This window comes from Solanum lycopersicum, chromosome 6 (assembly GCF_036512215.1).
Source record: "Solanum lycopersicum chromosome 6, SLM_r2.1".
Taxonomy (NCBI): Eukaryota; Viridiplantae; Streptophyta; class Magnoliopsida; order Solanales; family Solanaceae; genus Solanum; species Solanum lycopersicum.
In genome coordinates, this window is record NC_090805.1 from 20858399 (window position 1) to 20879084 (window position 20686).

At 30.6% G+C, this 20686-nt stretch overlaps 1 protein-coding gene across 16 annotated transcripts; it reads right to left on the reverse strand.

The window, feature by feature from the left end:
- Nucleotides 1–10998: 10998 nt before the first annotated feature.
- LOC101244590 (probable zinc metalloprotease EGY2, chloroplastic) lies at nucleotides 10999–15548 on the reverse strand. Of its 16 annotated transcripts, none has more exons than XM_004240640.5 (13): nucleotides 15408–15548; nucleotides 15271–15328; nucleotides 15143–15184; nucleotides 14993–15070; nucleotides 14722–14772; nucleotides 14536–14646; nucleotides 14249–14323; nucleotides 14056–14161; nucleotides 13857–13950; nucleotides 13226–13379; nucleotides 11726–11933; nucleotides 11478–11638; nucleotides 10999–11390 (listed from the first exon to the last, which is right to left on the reverse strand). In XM_004240640.5, the coding sequence occupies exons 1-13, from the start codon at nucleotides 15479–15481 to the stop codon at nucleotides 11148–11150; spliced, it is 1455 nt and encodes a 484-aa protein (XP_004240688.1). In that variant the 5' UTR covers nucleotides 15482–15548; the 3' UTR covers nucleotides 10999–11147. The 16 variants fall into 16 exon arrangements, with proteins under 16 accessions (XP_004240688.1, XP_010321954.1, XP_069155218.1 ...); XM_010323652.4 differs by having other exon boundaries at nucleotides 14722–14787; XM_069299117.1 differs by having other exon boundaries at nucleotides 14722–14787; nucleotides 15143–15219; nucleotides 15309–15328; nucleotides 15408–15540.
- Between the last annotated feature and the right edge of the window lie 5138 nt (nucleotides 15549–20686).

A 20686-nucleotide genomic window follows, 5' to 3' on the forward strand; every position in this document is an offset into this window, starting at 1 on the left:
ATACATCTTCAATGACATCAACACGCCGCTCTGTTTTCCATTTTACTATTGTTCCAGGTTTGAAGTGTTTCAAAGCTTCCATGAACCTCGGTAACTCGGCAAAAGAACTCTCCCAAGTACCATAGACTTTTTCAAAAGCCCGCTTGCGACCAAGATAGGTTTTTCTTCTACTTATCGAAATGTCATATGCTTTAAGAACAGTTGTTTGACAGTCTTTGATGGGAAACCTGAAAACTAATAATAATATTAATTATCAAATAAAAACTAATATTTTCTTATTAATAAGAATCATCTAAGGATAAAATAGTTCATTGGCTTTCTTTCTATATCAACACGGAGGACGTTGGCAATCATCTCAACATCCAAGTTGAAATGTCCTTCGCGACATGTACCCATATTACATGTATGTTCTTCAATGTGTCTTCCAACTTTTTACATGTTAGTATGTTTATCAATAAAAGAAGTCAATCTAAATTAATATCCTTGTTCTACAGGCCTGCAAACAAGTCACCGTGATTTTTTTGTCGATTTAATAACAAAGTACTCCCTTGCTACTTTCAGATATAGAATTTAACTGCTCTTTGCAACTGCTTCTTTGAATTGAATAATATGCATTTTTCAATATAAATAGCACCATTCATGAAATCTTCTGGTTCATGCCACGTACGTTATGATGTATACTAATCATATGTATCACCAATGATATTTGAACCATCCGGGAGATGATCAAGATAAGGAATTTCATGATTACGTAATGGGCTCATGGACATTGGTCTTGGCGATCGATTGAGATTCAAAAAATCATCATCACTAGATGATGCCAAAAATGGAACATTATCTTCTGATTCCTCGGCATTAGGCAAATCATCACTATCACTAGCTGAAGGTGAGCCATAATTAGGAAGGTCACGATCATTGATATTCCAGGATCACTAGGTTCATCTTATGTAATATTTTCCCTATATATGTAAAAAAGTATAAATATTTCGTTCATGCGATTAACTTACTTAAATAAACAAAATCAAGCGTTGGACATACTAATAATCATCTGCACCAAAAGTAGGCGAGACATGAAAATTTGAGGATGTTCCAACATTTTCCGTCGTTTCAAAGTGTGAGAACTGACCAAAATAATTATCTAGTCCATAACTTGGAGCAATATTCCTATCTTGCTGAGGTAAAGCGCTACAAAATATATAATAATAAGAAAAATAAATCATATAAACTAATAAATAATTGAAAAAATCAACAAATATTGATTGAAATATAATTATTGAGCATTACCAATCACTTTCATTGATAGATTCATTTAAATTAAAATCATATCGGCTGATAAGAATATTTTGATAATGAGTCATGTAAGGAAAATCAGTAGATTGAGTTATTGGAAATTCATCAAAGCTATTACGAGTTTCTAATTGGGGATTGACATCGACTGATAAATGAGAACGTTGTTGACTAATCTTAGGCTCCTTCCTAACATAGATTTCAAGTATTGTTAACTTGATTTGATCTATGTGGTCATTTGGAACCCCCAAAAAGTCGGTCAACGATTCGTCATAATGGATAATCCACTCTCCAAAATTAACTTGTCCTTATGATAAAAATGAAGTAGGGTATTTTCCGACTATAACTAAATTATACTCAGTATTGTTTATACTCATTCTTTTATAAATTGATGAAATAAATTTATGATATTGAATATTAATTGGATATTTAGCATTCTGTTTGGGAGGACAATAATAATAAACAATATTTTTGTCATGTATAATTTAGTCATTCCAATAAATTGAAACTTTAACTTAGGCGTAAAAGACATTTTTTTAGATTGAATGAACAAATATAGAAGATTTTATGTTGTAGGTGATATCAATTATTTTAAACGTCCTTAAATAGAGATTGAAAGTTTTTTCAGAAATAAAAAAAATACATAGTGTAATATTTTTTTCCATTTTATGACATGTCAAATCAACATAATTGTATGACAACACTGAAAAAGCTTTTTCAAAACGTGAAAAATATTTTTCTTATAAAGTGTAAGAAAAAGTTACACTTTATAAAGTGTAATAAAAAGTTCCACTTTATAAAGTGTAAGATTTTCTTTCACTTTATAAAGTGGAAGAAAAAGCTCCACTTTATAAAGTGTAAGTGTTTCTTACACTTAATAAAGTGTAAGCAAAAGTTTCGTTATACATTAAAATACACGTTATGACACCAACGAAAAACGTTTGAAAAATTGAATAAAGTGAAACTTTTTTTCTACTAAGCTTATTTTAGTTACTAACTAAAATAGTGGCTTGTTTTGGTCATTTTTATATTTTAGTGGCTTGTTTGGTTCCCAACTCCCAAGAATTGTACCTGAATTTGATTAGGTCGGGTTAAATTGTTCAAGGCGGGTTATATTCGAATTTAATTATTTTAAATTAAATAATTATTTTAATTTTAATCGTTTATGTGTTCTTCGTTAATGATAAGGATATATTTAGCCTGAAAGTATAACGGGAGAGATATATTTAGCCCAAAAATATAAGTAAGAATATATTTAAACTAGTTAATATAGTACAAGAGTATATTTGACCCTTTGTCCTATTATATATGAAACACATATGCCCAATAATTTACGTATAAAATTCAAAAATTGTTTACACTTTATCTAGTATGAGTACTAAGAATAAAATCAGCCAACCAATTTTTATCTTTAAACTATTAGGAATTTGGATGTCATACTCTTTACGGTTGATTGAAATAATAATATATGTCTACACATGGAATGAATTACGTTGGAAATGTTAATATGCAACTCTACCTACGGTTGACGTAAAGTAAAGAGATAAAACTATAATATTGATCTGCGACTCTACCTAATGTCGACGTAACATAAAGACATAAAACTTTAATACTAATATGTGACTCTCTTTGGATTGTTGCCTACGGTCGATGTATATGAATCATGTGATTTTTTATAATGTATCGATGTTTATTATGTATTATTATTTTTTTGAATTTTGATTACTGTATTTGAAATATTCACATATAGCAAACATAAAAATCAAATTTGTATGTTATAACATAAAAATCATATTTGTATATTATAATTATAGTTTGCATAATTGCACTGCATAACAAACATAAATATGTATATTTCGCTATACATATACGAAAAAGCAGTCGTATAGTTTGCCATACATATGCAAAGAAAGCAGTTGTATAATTCGCTATACATATGCAAAGAAAGCAGTTGTATAATTCACTATACATATACAAAAGAAAGCAGTTGTATACAAAATATCAACTGTATAATCTTTGTATGTATAAAACGAGAAAGAGAGAAAGACAAAAGAAAACTGACAAAGAATATTTGTATTGTATGATTATAAGTGTTTAAGACGAAAAAATATGTATTGCATGTGTATATACAATTTTCTTTCGTTTTATACAAACAGAAACGCGATTTATATATTTTGTTTTTTTTTGTATAAGCGAAAGAGGCGAGGGTGGCGAGTGAGATCTGGAGAGTGACAAGAGAATTCTAGGAGAGGGGAGAGAGCGGAATGAAAATATATGTGTATATATACAATTTCCTCTCGCTTTATACAAATATAAACACATTTATACATTTGTGTTTATATCAAAGCGAGAGAGATGAGAGAGATTGCCACCAAACGAGAGTAGCGAGTGAGCACCTGCTAGAGAGGTGAAAATAGCAATAAGTTGTTATAGAATACAATTAAATAAAAATATATTTATATCATTTAATTTGAATTAATGATTTACTTATTATATACAATTTTCCCTATTTAAAAATAAAAGAATTACCAGAATTTAATATTTAAGATCATAATTTACATACTATTATTTAGTATTTTTATTCACAACATTAACATTTTTTTATTTACAAGTGTGACAATGGATTATAAAATAAATATCTACATGGTTTAAGACCTATTTTATTGGTTAGTGGATTGATTTAATAGAACTCATATTTTACATTTTATTTTAATTACTATTTAGGATCTCCATCACAATTATATTTGAATACGCTCCTTAATAAATATCTCATTTTCTCTTTCTAGTTAATCTTTACATAATAGGAATACCAACTAAATGTCATTTATCATCTTTTTCCTTGGTATTTACGCACTATTACTCTTTTTTTCTTTTTTCTTTTTCAATGTCATCTCTTTATATCTCTTTCTTAAAAATATCCATTGACAAATTTCTCTCAATTCTTTTTTTCCTTTCAAATTCATCTCTAACAACACTAAAAGATTATCTACGCGTAGAAATCATTACCTCAAATAGATTTAAAAAAAGGAGGGGAAAAGAAAAGAAAGTTATAAGTGTTATTTTGAAGAATATTTTGCTACCGTAAATTTTGTGTTGCCAATAATTATAGTGTCCTTGTTTATTTAGGAATACAAATTCTTGACATGTAAATGTGCTAATATTGTGATGTATAAATGTGGTACTAAAGATGTCAGTATGCTTAGGCTAACACCTCATTTGTTTGCCGTTAATGGGGTTTGAATCTTAATTATTCAGATTTACCTCATTAAGAGTTTTTAGGAGTTAATCTTAATTATTAAGATTCAGTTCATTAAGTTTATTTGTTTTATTTTCTTATAAGTTTTTAAATGAGTTCAAATATGTCTGAATGAATCAAATGTATAACACATTTTTAACACTATTCAGACGGAACGCACCGGGTGTTTACACCAAACTAATTCACTTTTCATTATATATGTGATTAATTAATAAGGTTAAGAGTAAAATGAACTATAAACGCATGACATGCATGTATTGGATTGGTGTAAACACCCGGTGCAGGTAATTTTTACCCTATTTAGACTCAAAAGTAAGACTTCTATCTTAATTCAACTACATCACAACAACTCATAAAAATTGTTTTCTTATTTAATAGGGAAATGGTCAAAAGTACCCCTGGACTATTCGAAAAAGTTTAAAAGTACCACTCATTCACCTATTCGATTAAAAATACTCATTCATCCATTCCTTTGGTCCATAATTACCTTGAAACTAACAACCTTTTATTTTTTAATTATTATTAATAATTATTATGTGGCATTTTCCTATTAGATAAATTTAAATTTCAACCAAAAAATCTTTTACCCATTTGACCCATATTCACATTTTTTGACCCAAACCAAACAAAAAACTCATCAAAATTAAAAGATTTGAACATCTCTTCTCTACTATTCAAACCTAATAACCAATTCTTTTTCTCATCACCATATGCAACCTCAATCAATGATAACTAAAATAATACAGATATTCATATCACTAATCAATCAAAAACTAGCGAATTTAATACCAATTAAAAATAAAAATCTCTTCTTGATTGTGTTAGAATTTGGTCAATGCCATCACTAAAATACAATCAAATAGAGCTTTTTAGTGTAACTCCACTATGAAAAATTGAATCTTTGAAAAGGGTGTGAACCAAAAGGAACAAGAAGACCCAATTTGGGTTTTTCTCAATACCATCATGAAAACACAATCAAGAACAACTTTTTTAGTGCAACTCCACCATGAAAATTGAATCTTTTAAAAAGGGTGTGAACCAAAAGGAAGAAAGAAATAAGACCCAAGTCAAATTACCTCAATTCCACTATAAAAGACGATTTAGAAGAGCTATCTAGTGCAACTTCCCCTTTAAAAATTGAACCTTTTTACATGGTGTGAACCAAAATGAAGAAACAAGAAAGACCAAATTCAAACACAATCAAGAAGAATTTTTTTATTCTGTTTGATACGACCAAATTCAAATATAAATATGTCAATTTCAATTTCAAATACTAATTAATTCAATCATTAATTTTATTTTGAAATTGTTGAATAAGAAAAGAGGAAAAAAGAAAATAAATTATTAAGTTCAAGGGAAGAGAAGAAGTCATGAAGTATAATTTATTATTTTTGATAAAAATTTTAATTGGGTTTGGGTCAAAGAATGTGGATATGAGTCAAATGTGTAGAAAAAATTTGATGGGTTGGATATAAATTTATCAAATTAAAATATGCCACATAATAATTAATAATAATAATAATTAAAAAATAAAAAATTGTTAGTTTTAGGGGTAATTGTGGACTAAAAAGCTGGATGGAAGGGTATATAACCCAATTGGTGAATGAGGGGTATTTTAAACCTTTCGAATAGTTCATGGGTAATTTTGACCATTTTTCCATTTAATTAATGTTAGTTACATGCTTACCATTATAATTTCCTTTATTTTATTAACTTACTATATGTCTTTTACTTTCATAAATTAATCAATATATTTGAATTGATAAGCGTTCCATGATATAATATATAGCACGATTTCAAAAAATATAAAAGAATTAATTATTTGACCGGGAACTATAACACATGTCTATTATGAAATAAAATATTTTCATAAATTTTATAGCACTACTCTATATAAACTATTTTACAATGCATTATATTACATTCTAAAAGTGTTTGAGTGGAAATAATAGTCATATTAATAATGTAACTTAATATTAAATTCTTAAAAGATAGATCATATTCATATTACCTTGTTGCAATAAAAATGTTCAAAATAGTATTTTTTATAAAAATAATTATTTTACTAAAATGAGATTTTTAAAATATTTTATTGATATAACGTTTAATTTGATATGCACATTTAGATATTGAAAACAAGTTATCCCAAGACAATGATCAGATTCAGATACAACATCTTAATATTCAGATTTACATATCTAGATCTTAATGCATATCTTAATATTCATATATATATTCAGATTCAGACGTCTTAATTTAATGAAAACAAATGAGGCCTAAGAGTGTGTTTGGTATGCTTAAAAAAAATTTCTGGAAAATATTTTCCAATTTCCCATATTTTGTTGGGACAAAAGTTTTGGAAAAATATTTTCCAAATCAACTCATTTTCCACAAATTTGAGGAAAATGACTTCCCTCAAAAATTAAGAAAAACATTTTCCAAAACTCTCCTCCAATTTCAAATTACATTTTTAATGGGAAAAACATTAATTTTTTTAAAAATATTTTTAATTTCAAAATTTTATTTTTTTACCCGATCTCTGACTCCACCCTGAGGCCACCCCCCCCCCCTTCCCCAAAAAATTAATGTTGCTTTTAAAAAATATTTTCAACTTCAAAAATTTATTTTTTAAGTTCAACGTCGCCGCCCCCTCGGCCAGCCCCCCCCCCCCCCACTCAACCCCGACAACCAAAAAAATTAATTTTGTTTTTTTAAAAATACCATCAACTTCAAATTTTTATTTTTTCACTCTTACCCCTCCGCCTGCCCCCACCCACTACCTCACCACCACCCCAAAGAAATAATATTTTTGTTTTCAAAAAATATTTTCAATTTCATAAATTATTTTATAATCTAGTAAAAATAAAAGATGTCTCTCAAAAATATTTTTCATTCATAAATCAAACACTAAAAATCATTTCTCGAAAATATTTTCTACTCACCAACCAAACATGAGAAAATAAGTCCAAAATCTACATGTTTTTCTAGAAAAATATTTTTTAGGAAAATATTTTCCACGAAAAACATTTTCCTCCATGCCAAACACACCCTAAATCTAGTTATTGATTACTTCTATGTTTATCTAGGTTTATAGCACTTAAAAATATCAAAAACTGTTATGCATAGACAAGATCTCTTAGGAGTATTAGCTTTACTATAAACGTTTTTCTTTTTAATATCTGGAGGTTAGGTTTCCATGTCCCGCTCTAGCTCTGTAATTTTTGTTAATCTTATTAACATGATTTTTTTTTAAAAAAAAATAAAGGTTATAATGACGATAATTGTAATGTCTAATTTGTTAATATATTGGGCAATGGTGAAATATGAATTTGTTTATATTGCAGGGTTGAATTGTGAAAATGAGTAGTGTGTATTAATTTATAGTAATTCTGGTGTCTTTATGGTTAATAATTTATCTATTATTTTACTATAAGAAGGTATTGATATGACATTTTTTGTGGTAGTTAGTTACTGTATTGGTATTTTTTGTGGTTGTTTGTCTATTAATTAATAAATATAGCCTGATGAATTGTGGAGGTGATGATGTTATAGTATTAAATGTGATATTGAATTATTATGTTGGTAATTTTTGTGATTTCTTGTTTCCATTAATGTGATGTTTTGAGTTGTGAGATGTATATATTATGATGTAGAATAGTGAAAGTGAATATTTGTATTGGTTGTTTCAGTGAGAACATTAATAGGTGTTGTATACCATTTAATGCCCATAGAAATTCTTAAGTAATTTTGTCTTTTTAGGGTTATACCATGTGTTAATCTAACAACATGACTCAATATATGCAAATAAATTACAAATTTATACCATATTATATATACAACAGACGTTTATACCAACTATGGAGCCAACATTATACCAACAATTGTTATAATGATATATACCTTTAAATATATCAATATATAATAAAGTTTGACATTTAATTTTTTTTCAAAGAAAATCATTTTATACCATGAAGAAAATCAACTTTTTGATGATGGTTTGACAGTTTGAAAGGTATAACATAATCATTTTGAATTACTAAGCATTACAGAATGATCTTCAAAAATTGATATATAATTTGATAAATAATGCCACTACATGTCCCATAATAATTTGGAAAAATTACATAAATTAATACATTTTAAAAAATAATTACTGATTTTAGCGATACTTTTTGTTTATTACCATTTATAGCAATACTTTGTTAAATCTGTAATATGAATTAAAAGTGAATTATGTATGCAATATATATGAATTATAATTGTTTTTTGAAATATATCATGTTTGTTTGGTAAAAAATTGTCACATTGTATTATAAATGTATTAAAATGTGTGATAAATGTATTATTCATCATTAAAATTTGTATTATATGTGAATAATAAATTATTCTTTATAATATATATTAAACTTGTATTATAAATGAATTAAAAGTGATCAAGTGAGATAAAAATATTATTGCTATAAATGGTAAATATTTTTTTATTATAGTATATTTATGTAAATTTCCCTAATAATTTTTAGGTTATTCTAATTTTTAGAGAATTACAGCATATGTTAATCCAACAATATAACTCACATATGCAAATAAATATAACATATTTATACTATACTTTTAACCAATATTCAATCATTTAATCCAGAAATATTTAAACCAACAAATATTATGATATACCTTTTAACAACTTTTTTTCTAAAAAAAAAGCATTTTATATGATGAAGTAAATTGACTTTCGACAATGGATAGACTAGTGTTTCAAGACTAGAGTGAATAGGATTACTAAAATTGTTAATATCATTAAATATTGAGATAAATATCAAAAATATATCTGAACTATCTCTTTTTGTAGTTTCATATTCAAACTATCACTTATTATTTGAGAAACACACCTCAGTAGTGTGTCTAAAGCGCTATATCTTTTATTTTAAAAAAACTGACACATGACATTTCACATTGATAAAATAATCCTTCATCACAAAAATAAAATAATAAACTATTAATATTAATTAAAAAAAATCAAAGATTAAATTACTACATTCCCAAAATCTACTTTTTTTTAAAAAAAATAAAAAAATCTATTACCCCACTCCACCACCTCCTCACCTCCCCCCTCCCCGACAATTCCCCGTCCTTTTCTTTAAAGAAAAAATAAAATTATTTTATAAAACATTTTTAAAAAATTCATACTTCACCTTGTCCCACCCCCAAATTGATATTATTTTATTTTTAAAAAATAAAAATTCCACCCACCATATTTAACTCTCCATTCCTAATTTATTTTTATTTTTTACATTTTTACATTTTCTTGTTTTGTATTAGATATGTACATATATTTTTTAGAAATATTTTTCTACTTGTGTACCGAATAGAACATAAATAAAAATTTTACTTAAAAAAGATTGTAGCAGCAAGTAAAAATATTTTTAATATATTTATATCTAACAGAAACGTAAAGAATTTGAAGCATACGGTTAGGTGGAGTGGAGGTGAATTAAAACTAAAAATACTTTCATAAAAGAAATTTAAATTAAAAAAAAAAACTAGAAAAAGGCTCTCGGGATGGGGGGTAAACTAAACAAATAAAATCCAACAATATTAACAAATATTATAGATATTTGGGGAAGGTAAATAACAAAATAGAGGAAATTAATAAGTTAGAATACCACTAAATGTTGAATATTATGTTTTCCTTTCTTTTTTGTTTTGTGTGTATTTATAAAAGAAATTTAAATTAAAAAAAAAAACTAGAAAAAGGCTCTCGGGATGGGGGGTAAACTAAAAAAAATAAAATCCAACAATATTAACAAATATTATAGATATTTGGGGAAGGTAAATAACAAAATAGAGGAAATTAATAAGTTAGAATACCACTAAATGTTGAATATTATGTTTTCCTTTCTTTTTTGTTTTGTCTGTATTTTGTAAAAGTTCTATTGCTATGTTGATGAAAAGTAAAACTACTGTCATATAGTGATTATTTAGATACTTATTTTATATAGTTAGATTATTTACCCTCAATTTAATTGAAGTAGCAATGTTGATACATTGTGCAATGTACTGCATTCTCGATCCTTTATTTATATTAAAAGTTTTTCAAGAAACACAACGAGAAGCAAAATGACTGAAAACTCAATTGACAAACAAATTATTGAAGTGGAGTGCGTATGACTAGAAATGTTAATTATTTTTCTTGTCTAATAAAGTAATTTTATTTGTATCAATAAATAATAATAATAATAAAAAATGCAATGTTGATAAGATTCTTGAAGTAAAATTACTTTTCTAACAAATAAAAAATTTAATATTTCTAAATTCTAAAAATGTCCAGTCAAACAAATTATAGTGTATGTTTGTATGGTTAAATTTTTGAAGTGGAAAATGAACAATCAAATAAACACGAAATATGACCATTCCCATGTATTGAAAAATAAGAGAAATTTGAATTTGGAAGGAAAGAGTAAAAATGTGCAAACATATATGTGTGTATATATATATATATATAATGTGAAACATGTATTATTATAAAAATTTATCAACAGTTTAACTGAATGAACCCAAAGAGCCCCCCCCCCCCCCCCCCCCCCCAACCCAAAAAACAAACATGTGTCTAGAGAGCAGGTTGATTAGAGAAGGGAAAAGGATACGGGAGGCAAACGAGGAGGCCTAAGAACAATACTACAACTCCAAGAGCCATGTATTTATTTTGAGGATGAGTGACTTCTTCTGATAGTGGAGCAATAGGCCCTCTTTGGAGGAAGAATATTAGGACTACCCAGTAAAATGCTACATCGTTAAATAATGAACATATTCCCAGAAGACCAATAGATAGAGCACTAAGGCGAGCTGAAGCCTGCGCAGCATCAAAATTAACCATCAATTCATCCATCCATCCATCCATCTTTACACATGTTATAGACACTATGTTATGTTATGTTACCTTCCTTCCCCACATCGCAAATGCAATCCGACCACCATCAAGCTCTCCTGCAGGAATGCTATTGATAGCATTTATCACAAGTCCAGCCCACGCCCATATCACAAGCGGATGTACTGATATAGGACTTCCTTCCTGGAGAACATCTCCTAAATAAAGCTTGGCTACATGTCAACAATCAAAACAAACGCTCAACTCTTTCTTTGCACAATAGAGTACCAAACATAACACAAACTACTATTACTACTTACCTATACCACCAGCTAGAAATGATTCATGGAACACAGACGGATCTACGATGATGCCAATCCCATCACTAGGAGGTAACATGAATCCTGAAAGCAAAAGAATAAACCCCACACAGAACCCAGCTAATGGTCCAGCTGCTGCAACTTTCAACAGATCTTCACGATTTGGTACAACATTTAGAATCCTTGTTATAGCACCAAAACATCCTATCTGCCACCATAACAGCTCATTAAACGTGATGGCCAATCACATTTCACCACTCACCATGACTAACTAGACAGCACCTAAAAGTTCTCTTGCAGCCACATCACTGAGAACTACCATACATAGAGTATTTGAAATTAAGTCGGAACTTGATATATGGTGAACTTATGCATTTTCTTCCTGAAGCAGTAAGAGATACAAGGAAATATAGAAATTTAACAAGAGTGTCTAAAATTTCCAATAAAGATGATCAAGTTACACATTACGGGCTGTAGCAACAATTTACAGAAATTCTTAAAAATTTATAGAATCTTCCTTTGAAGTAATGCAAATGTATTTCGAAATAGCTATTGGGTTGGGTCCATCCATAGCCAATTAACATATAAATAACCATTATGGGTGTTGAGAAAAAGAAAAGATAGTTTTTTAACATTAATATGATGGCCAGTGTTCAGAAACAGAATATTCAATACATCTTACTACAAAGGATTTTTAGTCTGAAAACAAGGAATTCATCAGCTTCATGAGGATTACTAAAGACCGATGACACGAGTCGTGGTTGCTACAGATCCGGAGATACCAGTAAATCTGCTCACTATTAATTTCGGTTAAGTACTACACTTACACAGGAAAGCAATTGAAATTCACACGACTATCGCTTTGCAGGAAAAAAAGAGTAGAAATTCACTCAACCTTGCGGCTTGGTGATGCTAAAACCAATGACTTGGATAACCATTAGAAGAGTTTTTGGTCCCTTACAGGTGCTGCAAGATATCTGTAATTTAATACTATCGCACTAGAAAAGAAAGAGAACTCTTGTCTCTGGGTGTCACTAATGAGCATTCTCAAGTGTTATTATAAAGAGAAATATCATATCAGGCCAGATTAACATTACAAGACTGACTATTTCTAATAATAGCCAACTACACTGCAGACAGGACAAACCAAATGTCACGAATTATCATCAAAAGTAGCTTTATGACTTGACAATTTTAGTGTCCAAACATTTATCAGTCTGACACGGTTAGCGAACTCCAATACAACAGAATCTTCCCAAGAGAAAAGGTGCAGTAGATAATTGATGCATTCCTGACCCAACAAGGATATCTTATCAGCTGACTGGAGAAATGCTTCACCTATGAGTCATAGTTGGCAGTTACAAAAGGACTCCACAACCCCCAAAATTATTTTTTATCAATATGAGGTTTTAGATCAACTAGGACGACATATGAATAAGGAGACACAAAGGGTTGTCTAATCCATAGAGTGCATGAAACCTACGGTCCTATACACCTTACCTGCCAGCTAGGAACAAAATATGGGATGCTGAGCTTAATCCCAACTTCTGTGGCAACTAAACGATGGCTAACTTCATGAACCCCCAGAAGAAAGGCAGTCATTAAAGCTCCAGGTAATCCATCTTTCAACAAATCAAGATTGTCGAAAACTGATCTGGGAAATAAAATTATATCTTAGTGGCTGTGAGTTTTGGCGAAACAGGTTTAAGAAGAATATGCACAGTCCGACAACATGAATTATCCAAGATAACAGATTTCAAGAAAGATTGTTATAACTGAGATTTGTCTAGATTCACTTGCTATAATTTGAGCAAATGCAAATAAAACTCGACACAATCTTGAAAATAAAAAGTGAGCACTTCTAACTGAAATGTCAAGAGAATAGAGTAGAAGACAACAAAGATTTACCTAATAATTTTGTATTTTCAAAATCCTTATACGAAAGCAGAAGTCCAGTACATAATAATATTGATATGACGCAACTATTCCATAATTCAGCTATATTGGACTTGGAAAATGAAAAATATAAATTGGACTTTAAATGTTAAGCTCCACTTGACTTTCGAAGCAAATGCAAAGCCAGTGACCATTTCAGGTAATATTAGAGTAATGGAATAGATACGGTACGTACAAAAAGTTCGATTGTAATGCTGGCACATTGCGAAGAAATAAAGTGAATACTGTAACGAGTCCAAAGGCCCCTGCTGCAAACCATTCTGGAACAGCTGCAGTCTCAGACAAACTATGTTACTATTTGACAAGGAGAAGCTCTATTTTTATTTTTATTTTGACACAGGAATTGAAGCCTGTGAGGATGATGAATAATTTACCTGTAGTTTCAGGTTGCAGGGTCATTCTTGGGACCACAACGGCCACAGGCTTATCATCCTCTGGATTGATTAAAAGAAAAAATTTATAGTCATCTCCAAGTTTTTCCTGTTAGGCAAGTGCCATTTTGAAATAGTAAGAGACCACGGTGATGTCCAACCTAAATTGGAGAAAAAGAGAGGAAACTTGAGCCACCTGCATTCTCTTTGATACTTTTTCATATGTTTTTGCAGCCTGTCCTCGTAGATTCCCTTTAAATAGTACTCCACCCTATAAAAATAAGTCGAAGAGTGGAACCACAAAGAATTGCATATTAAGCAAGAAGGCAAGAACAGAAACACAAGCGCACGACCACTTGCTTAAGAGGGTATTTACTTTTCATGGTTGTATCTCAACTAAATTTACTTATAAATTATTGGTTCATGTTTGACTTAGAATTTTGTTAAATGAGATAAAAAAGAACATTTCAGCAGATAGATCACCTCATACGGCTCCTGGCTTGTAACAAAAAACGTGTCAAAACCAAATACTTGATTTCTGAGAATTTCAACTGTTTCCTTGGGGATCCTGATTGATTCATCGAGTTGTTGAGGCTGCTTGTGAAATAGTATCAAAAGTAAGAAAAAAATCAACATGATAAACAATGTATCCAATAAATAATCAACCACCTTGACACCGGGAAGAGGTGATTCACTAGCAAGTTGATCGTCAGTATCATCCTGCTTCAACCAAGGCTTAAGAAAATGACATGGAAAAATTGAAATAGAATTGCTTTACCACTATTACAAAGCAAATTCTGAATGCGAAAGCAATAAATATGTTGAAAATGCATTTGCAACGTAACGATATATGGATAGGGCACTAGAACATCGGGTATTATAGCTGTAGTCATTAACTCATTGTATGTACTTTTACTAAAAAGTAAATACGATCAATTACCTCAAATCCGGTTAGCCCATTCAATTGAGGCCCATCATTGTTTTCAAGACTTGTATTCTCCAATGGTTGATCATTATCCTAAAAGACTACAAAATGACTTTTTATTCACTTAAACTTTTTTCCATTTAATTATTGCAATGAAGAATTCACCTGATGACTATTATTATTATTATCTTGAACAGAGTCGTCTTCCTTTAAAATACAAAATAAAATAAGAGTAAGAAAGCCTGCACATCAAACACAAATGGAATAGTAAGAATTAATTAAAAAAAGAAAACCTTATTGTTGTCGTGACTCAATCTGCAAACAAGTCTACCTTTCTTGCGGATGACCAATCTATGGTCAGCAAAAACAAATAAAAATTGTTAACAACTTCATGTATTCAAAGGAAAAAAACACACAAACAAGCATGCACCTTAACAAATGTGCTGGTGGAGTAGAACATTGAAGCCGATTGAAAGAGCAAGGGAGAACCGCCGGTATGTTCATATTTTTTTTCAGCCTCTTTTGTTTTTGATTTGATAAATATCTCTCTTATCCTTTACCGCCTAAAATACTAAAGTTCATCCAATAAAACAAAAACACGTGGAACAACTTTAAGCTTACCATTTTCAACATATATACAACTCTTTACTTTTTCCACTCTCGTACCTATATTCAATTCTTTCAATTTTTCTCTTTAACACGCCTAAACACTCGGGGTCGTTTGGTACAAACATTGATAATATAGGGATTAGTAATGCCTAGAGATTATTTTTTGTCAAGTGTTTGGTGTTGGGTTTTAGCAAGTATGAATGGGAAAAGAAAAGAAAGAATATGAAAAGTGAGGGAACTACATTGGAGGGAAAATGAAAAGTGCAAATGAAAAGTCATTTCTCCCATATCGGCAAAAGAAATGGAAAATGTTGTCCTTATAGAAGGAAACACTTCCATTACTTCTTAAAGAGATAAGAAGAAGATGCCCCCTCGCGCCGTCGTCATCGCTCGGCTTGAATTTGGATTTTGATGTGATTGATTGATAAGTTTTTTGGACAAAATTTATTTAATCAGTTTTTGTTAAATCAAATAAATCCTGTTAATATTATCTCTTATAAATTTGCGGGTAACGGTAACATTCCGAAAAGTCATTACTTTTCCGAAAAGTCATTACTTTTCCGAAAAGTCGTTACTTTCCAAAAAATAGTTATTTTCCTAACAGACACATTTTTTCAAAAATTTGTTATTTTTTCCAAAAGACACAACTTTCTGGAATAAACGGGTCTGAACAGATTTATCTGAAAACTGTTTCTTGCTGAAAAATGGCTATAAAAGGAAGTTAATTTTCGATTTTTCAAACACTGAAAATTTTTCTTTCTCTGCATTTATTTTTCTCTCAAATAAAATCAAAGTGTCGATCGACTGAGTCTGTGTGACTTGTTGCTGTTCTTAAGTTCGTTGAAGTTAAAGAAGTTTGAGGTACCGCTATTTCTTTAACATGTTTAATCCGTTTTATTTTGGGAGAAATTAATCCATAACCTTGGGTACAGTGAGGGGATTAAATTTCTTAAGGACACACAGTAGTTTCTGTGGACGCGAATTAATTCTTGTATTTTATATTTTTTTTCTGCTTCATCTTATTTCTATTTCTGTTTATTAACCTTATAAATACAGGTTATTGTAAGAATAACAATCTTAAGAAATTTAACAGTTTCTGTATTTGAGGTTTCTGGAGATTAAAACTTTTATGGTTTTCTACTCTGCTTGAATTTTTAAAATTCATTCGATTAACGATTAAAAGAACATAAAAACTTTATCGTTAAATCAGAAACAGTTTGTGTAAAGATTTGTTCTTTACTGTTAGTATTTCAAATACTTAATTTATCTGCAATTTGTGACAGAAAAAAAGAGACTAATTCAAGTCAAACAAATGCTGGAACAGTAAGTGCTGCAACAACAACGGTTGCACATAATCGTTCAAATGCTGCCTTAGCACCGGCTGAGAAACCTGCAAAGTTTTCTTGAGTCGACTTTAAGAGATGGCAGCAAAAGATGTTCTTCTATCTCACTACGTTGAGTCTGTAGAAGTTCATCAATGAGAATGTTCCTGTTATGTCAGATGAAACTCCGGCTGATGAACGATTCTTGGTAACAGAAGCATGGACACACTCAGATTTTTTGTGTAAAAATTATATTTTGAGTGGTCTGCAAGATGATATGTACAATGTGTACAACAATGCCAAAACCTCAAAAGAACTCTGGGATGCTTTAGAAAAGAAGTACAAAACAGAAGATGCCGGAATGAAGAAATTCATTGTGGCAAAATTTCTGGACTATAAGATGATAGACAGTAAGACTGTCGTCACCCAAGTTCAAGAATTGCAGGTCATAGTCCATGATCTCCTTGCTGAAGGTATAAATTTATTTAATGCCTATGTTAGAAATATTAAGTTTTCTCTTAATACTCACATAACCTTTAATGTAGGATTGATTGTGAATGATGCTTTTCAAGTGGCTGCAATTATTGAAAAGTTACCTCAATTGTGGAAGGACTTTAAAAACTACTTGAAACACAAACGCAAGGAGATGACTGTTGAAGATCTCATAGTAAGGTTGAGAATCAAAGAAGATAATAAGGCTGCAGAAAAGAGGTCACGTGGTAATTCAGCAATATCTGGAGTAAATTTTGTTGAAGAAGATCCCACAAAATTAAAGAAAAGAAAGAAAGCATTTGGTCCAAAAAACAATCCTCCTAAGAAGAAATTCAATGGAAACTGCTTTAATTGTGGTAAACATGGTCATAGGGCTAATGAATGCAGGGGTCCTTAGAAGGACAAGAAAAAGAAGGATCAAGCAAACTTGACTGAATCCAAAGGAGAAATGGACGATCTGTGTGCAATGCTTTCAGAATGTAACTTGGTTGGAAATCCAAGAGAATGGTGGATGGATTCTGGTGCCTCATGCCATGTTTATGCCAACAAAGAATTATTTTCATCATATACTCTAGCACTTACAGATTAAAAATTGTTTATGGCAAACTCCGTTGTTGCAAAGGTGGAAGGAACTGGCAAAGTCCTATTAAAGATGACATCAGGCAAGGTGGTGACTTTGAATAGGGTCTCATATGTTCCAGAATTGAGAAAGAATTTAGTTTCAATTCCAGTTCTGACCAAGAATGGATTTGAATGTGTATTTATTTCTGAGAAAGTAGTAGTAAGCAAAAATGATATGTATGTAGGAAAAGACTACCTTAGTGATAGCCTTTTCAAGCTCAATGTAATTGCAGTTGATATGAATAAAGATTTTGCTTCTTCTTACTTGCTTGAGTCTAAATGTTTATGGCATGAATGTTTGGGACACGTTAATAACAAAACCTTGCGAAAACTGATTAACTTAAATATTTTGCCAAAATTTGAGTGCAATAAATCAAAATGTCAATTTTGTGTTGAATCGAAGTATGCTAAGCATTCTTATAAATCTGTTGAAAGGAATTCAAATCCTTTAGAATTGATTCACACTGATATTTGTGACATGAAGTCAACACCATCACGTGGTGGAAAAAGTATTTCATAAATTTTATTGACGATTGCACTAGATATTGTTATGTCTATTTGCTAAATAGTAAGGATGAAGCAATAGATGCATTTAGGCAATATAAAACTGAAGTTGAAAATCAGTTAGATAAAAAGATCAAAATGATCAGAAGTGATAAAGGTGTAGAATATGAATCTCCATTTGCAGAAATATGTTTAGAAAATGGAATAATCCATCAAAAAACTGCTCCCTGCACTCCTCAAACTAATGGAATTGCAGAAAGAAAAAACCGAACTTTAAAAGAAATGATGAATGCATTACTTATAAGTTCGGGTTTACCACAAAACTTGTGGGGGGAAGCTATCCTTACAGCAAATCAGATACTTAACAGAGTGCCTCACTCAAAGACAAATGTAATTCCATATGAGAAATGGAAAGGTAGAAAACCCAATTTGAAATATTTCAAAGTGTGGGGGTGTCTAGCCAAAGTCCAAGTTCCTATACCTAAGAGGGTAAAAATAGGGCCTAAGACTGTGGATTGTGTATTCATGGGATATGCCACAAACAGTAAGGCATGTCGATTTTTGGTTCATCAGTCCGAACATCCGGATATTCATGATAATACGGTAATGAAATCAGACAGTGCTGAATTTTTTGAACATATCTATCCATATAAAACTAGACTTGAGTCATCTAGTGGGGGATCTAAACAACCCAGAGAAAAACCAAAAGAGAATGAACAAAATGAAGAAAGTCCAAGACGCAGTAAACGTCAAAAGATATCTACTTCATTTGGATCGGATTTTGTAATATTTCTTCTTGAAAGTGAGCCACAAACATTCAAGGAAGCAATGTTGTCTAGCGACCCAACCTCTTGGAAGGAGGCTGTTAATAGTGAAATTGAATCAATCTTAAGCAATAATACTTGTGAGTTGGTTGATCTTCCTCGAGAGAACAAATCCTTGGGTTCAAAATGGATCTTTAAAAGGAAGATGAAAGACGATGGAACTATTGACAAATATAAAGCAAGACTTGTTGTCAAAGGTTTTAGACAAAAAGAAGGTCTTGATTATTTTGATACATACTCGCCAGTGACTAGGATTACATCATTTCGGATGTTAATTGCACTAGCTGCAGTATACGGTCTTGAAATTCATCAAATGGATGTGAAAACAGCCTTCTTAAATGGAGAGCTTGAAGAAGAAATTAACATAGAACAACCTAAGGGTTTTGTAGTTCCTGGTAAAGAAAAGAAAGTGTGCAAACTTATTAAGTCACTTTATGGGCTAAAACAAGCACCAAAACAGTGGCATGCAAAGTTTGATCAAACCATGTTGTCAAATGGATTTAAGATCAATGAATGTGATAAATGTGTTTACATTAAAGATACTCCAAATCAGGAAGTTATTTTATGCCTATATGTAGATGATATGCTTATAATGAGCAAAGACATTGCTAATATAAAAGCTACAAAGCGTATGCTTGCTAGTAAGTTTGATATGAAAGATTTAGGAGTTGCTTATGTGATATTAGGAATTAAAATTTTTAAAACTCCTAACGGTCTAGCATTGTCTCAAACTCATTATATTCAAAAGATACTTGAAAAATTTAAATTTTTGAATTTTAAAAGGGCAAAGACTCCAATCGATGTAAATCTTCATCTTGCAAAGAATAAAGGCGAAAGTCAGTCTCAATTGGACTATGCTAGTGTATTGGGAATCTTAATGTATGTCATGAATTGTACACGACCAGACATAGCTTGCTTTATCAGTAAACTGAGCCGATACACAAGTAATCCTAATCATAATCATTGGTTGGCAATGAAGAGAGTTTTGTGATACTTAGATGACACTCAAAACTATGCTTTACATTACAACAGATATCCAGCCGTTCTTGAAGTATATAGTGAGCAAATTGGATTACTGGGTCAACTGAAACAAAATCCACAAGTGGATACGTTTTTACTATTGGTGGAGGAGCAATATCTTGGAAATCACCCAAACAAACATGTATAGCTCGCTCTACAATGGAGTCTGAATTCATTGCTTTAGACAAGGCAGGTGAAGAAGCTGAATGACTCCGGAATTTCTTAGAAGATATTCCATTTTCCCCCAAACCAATGGCCCCTATATGCATACATTGTGATAGTCAGACTGCAATAGGAAGGGCTGGAAGCATTATGTA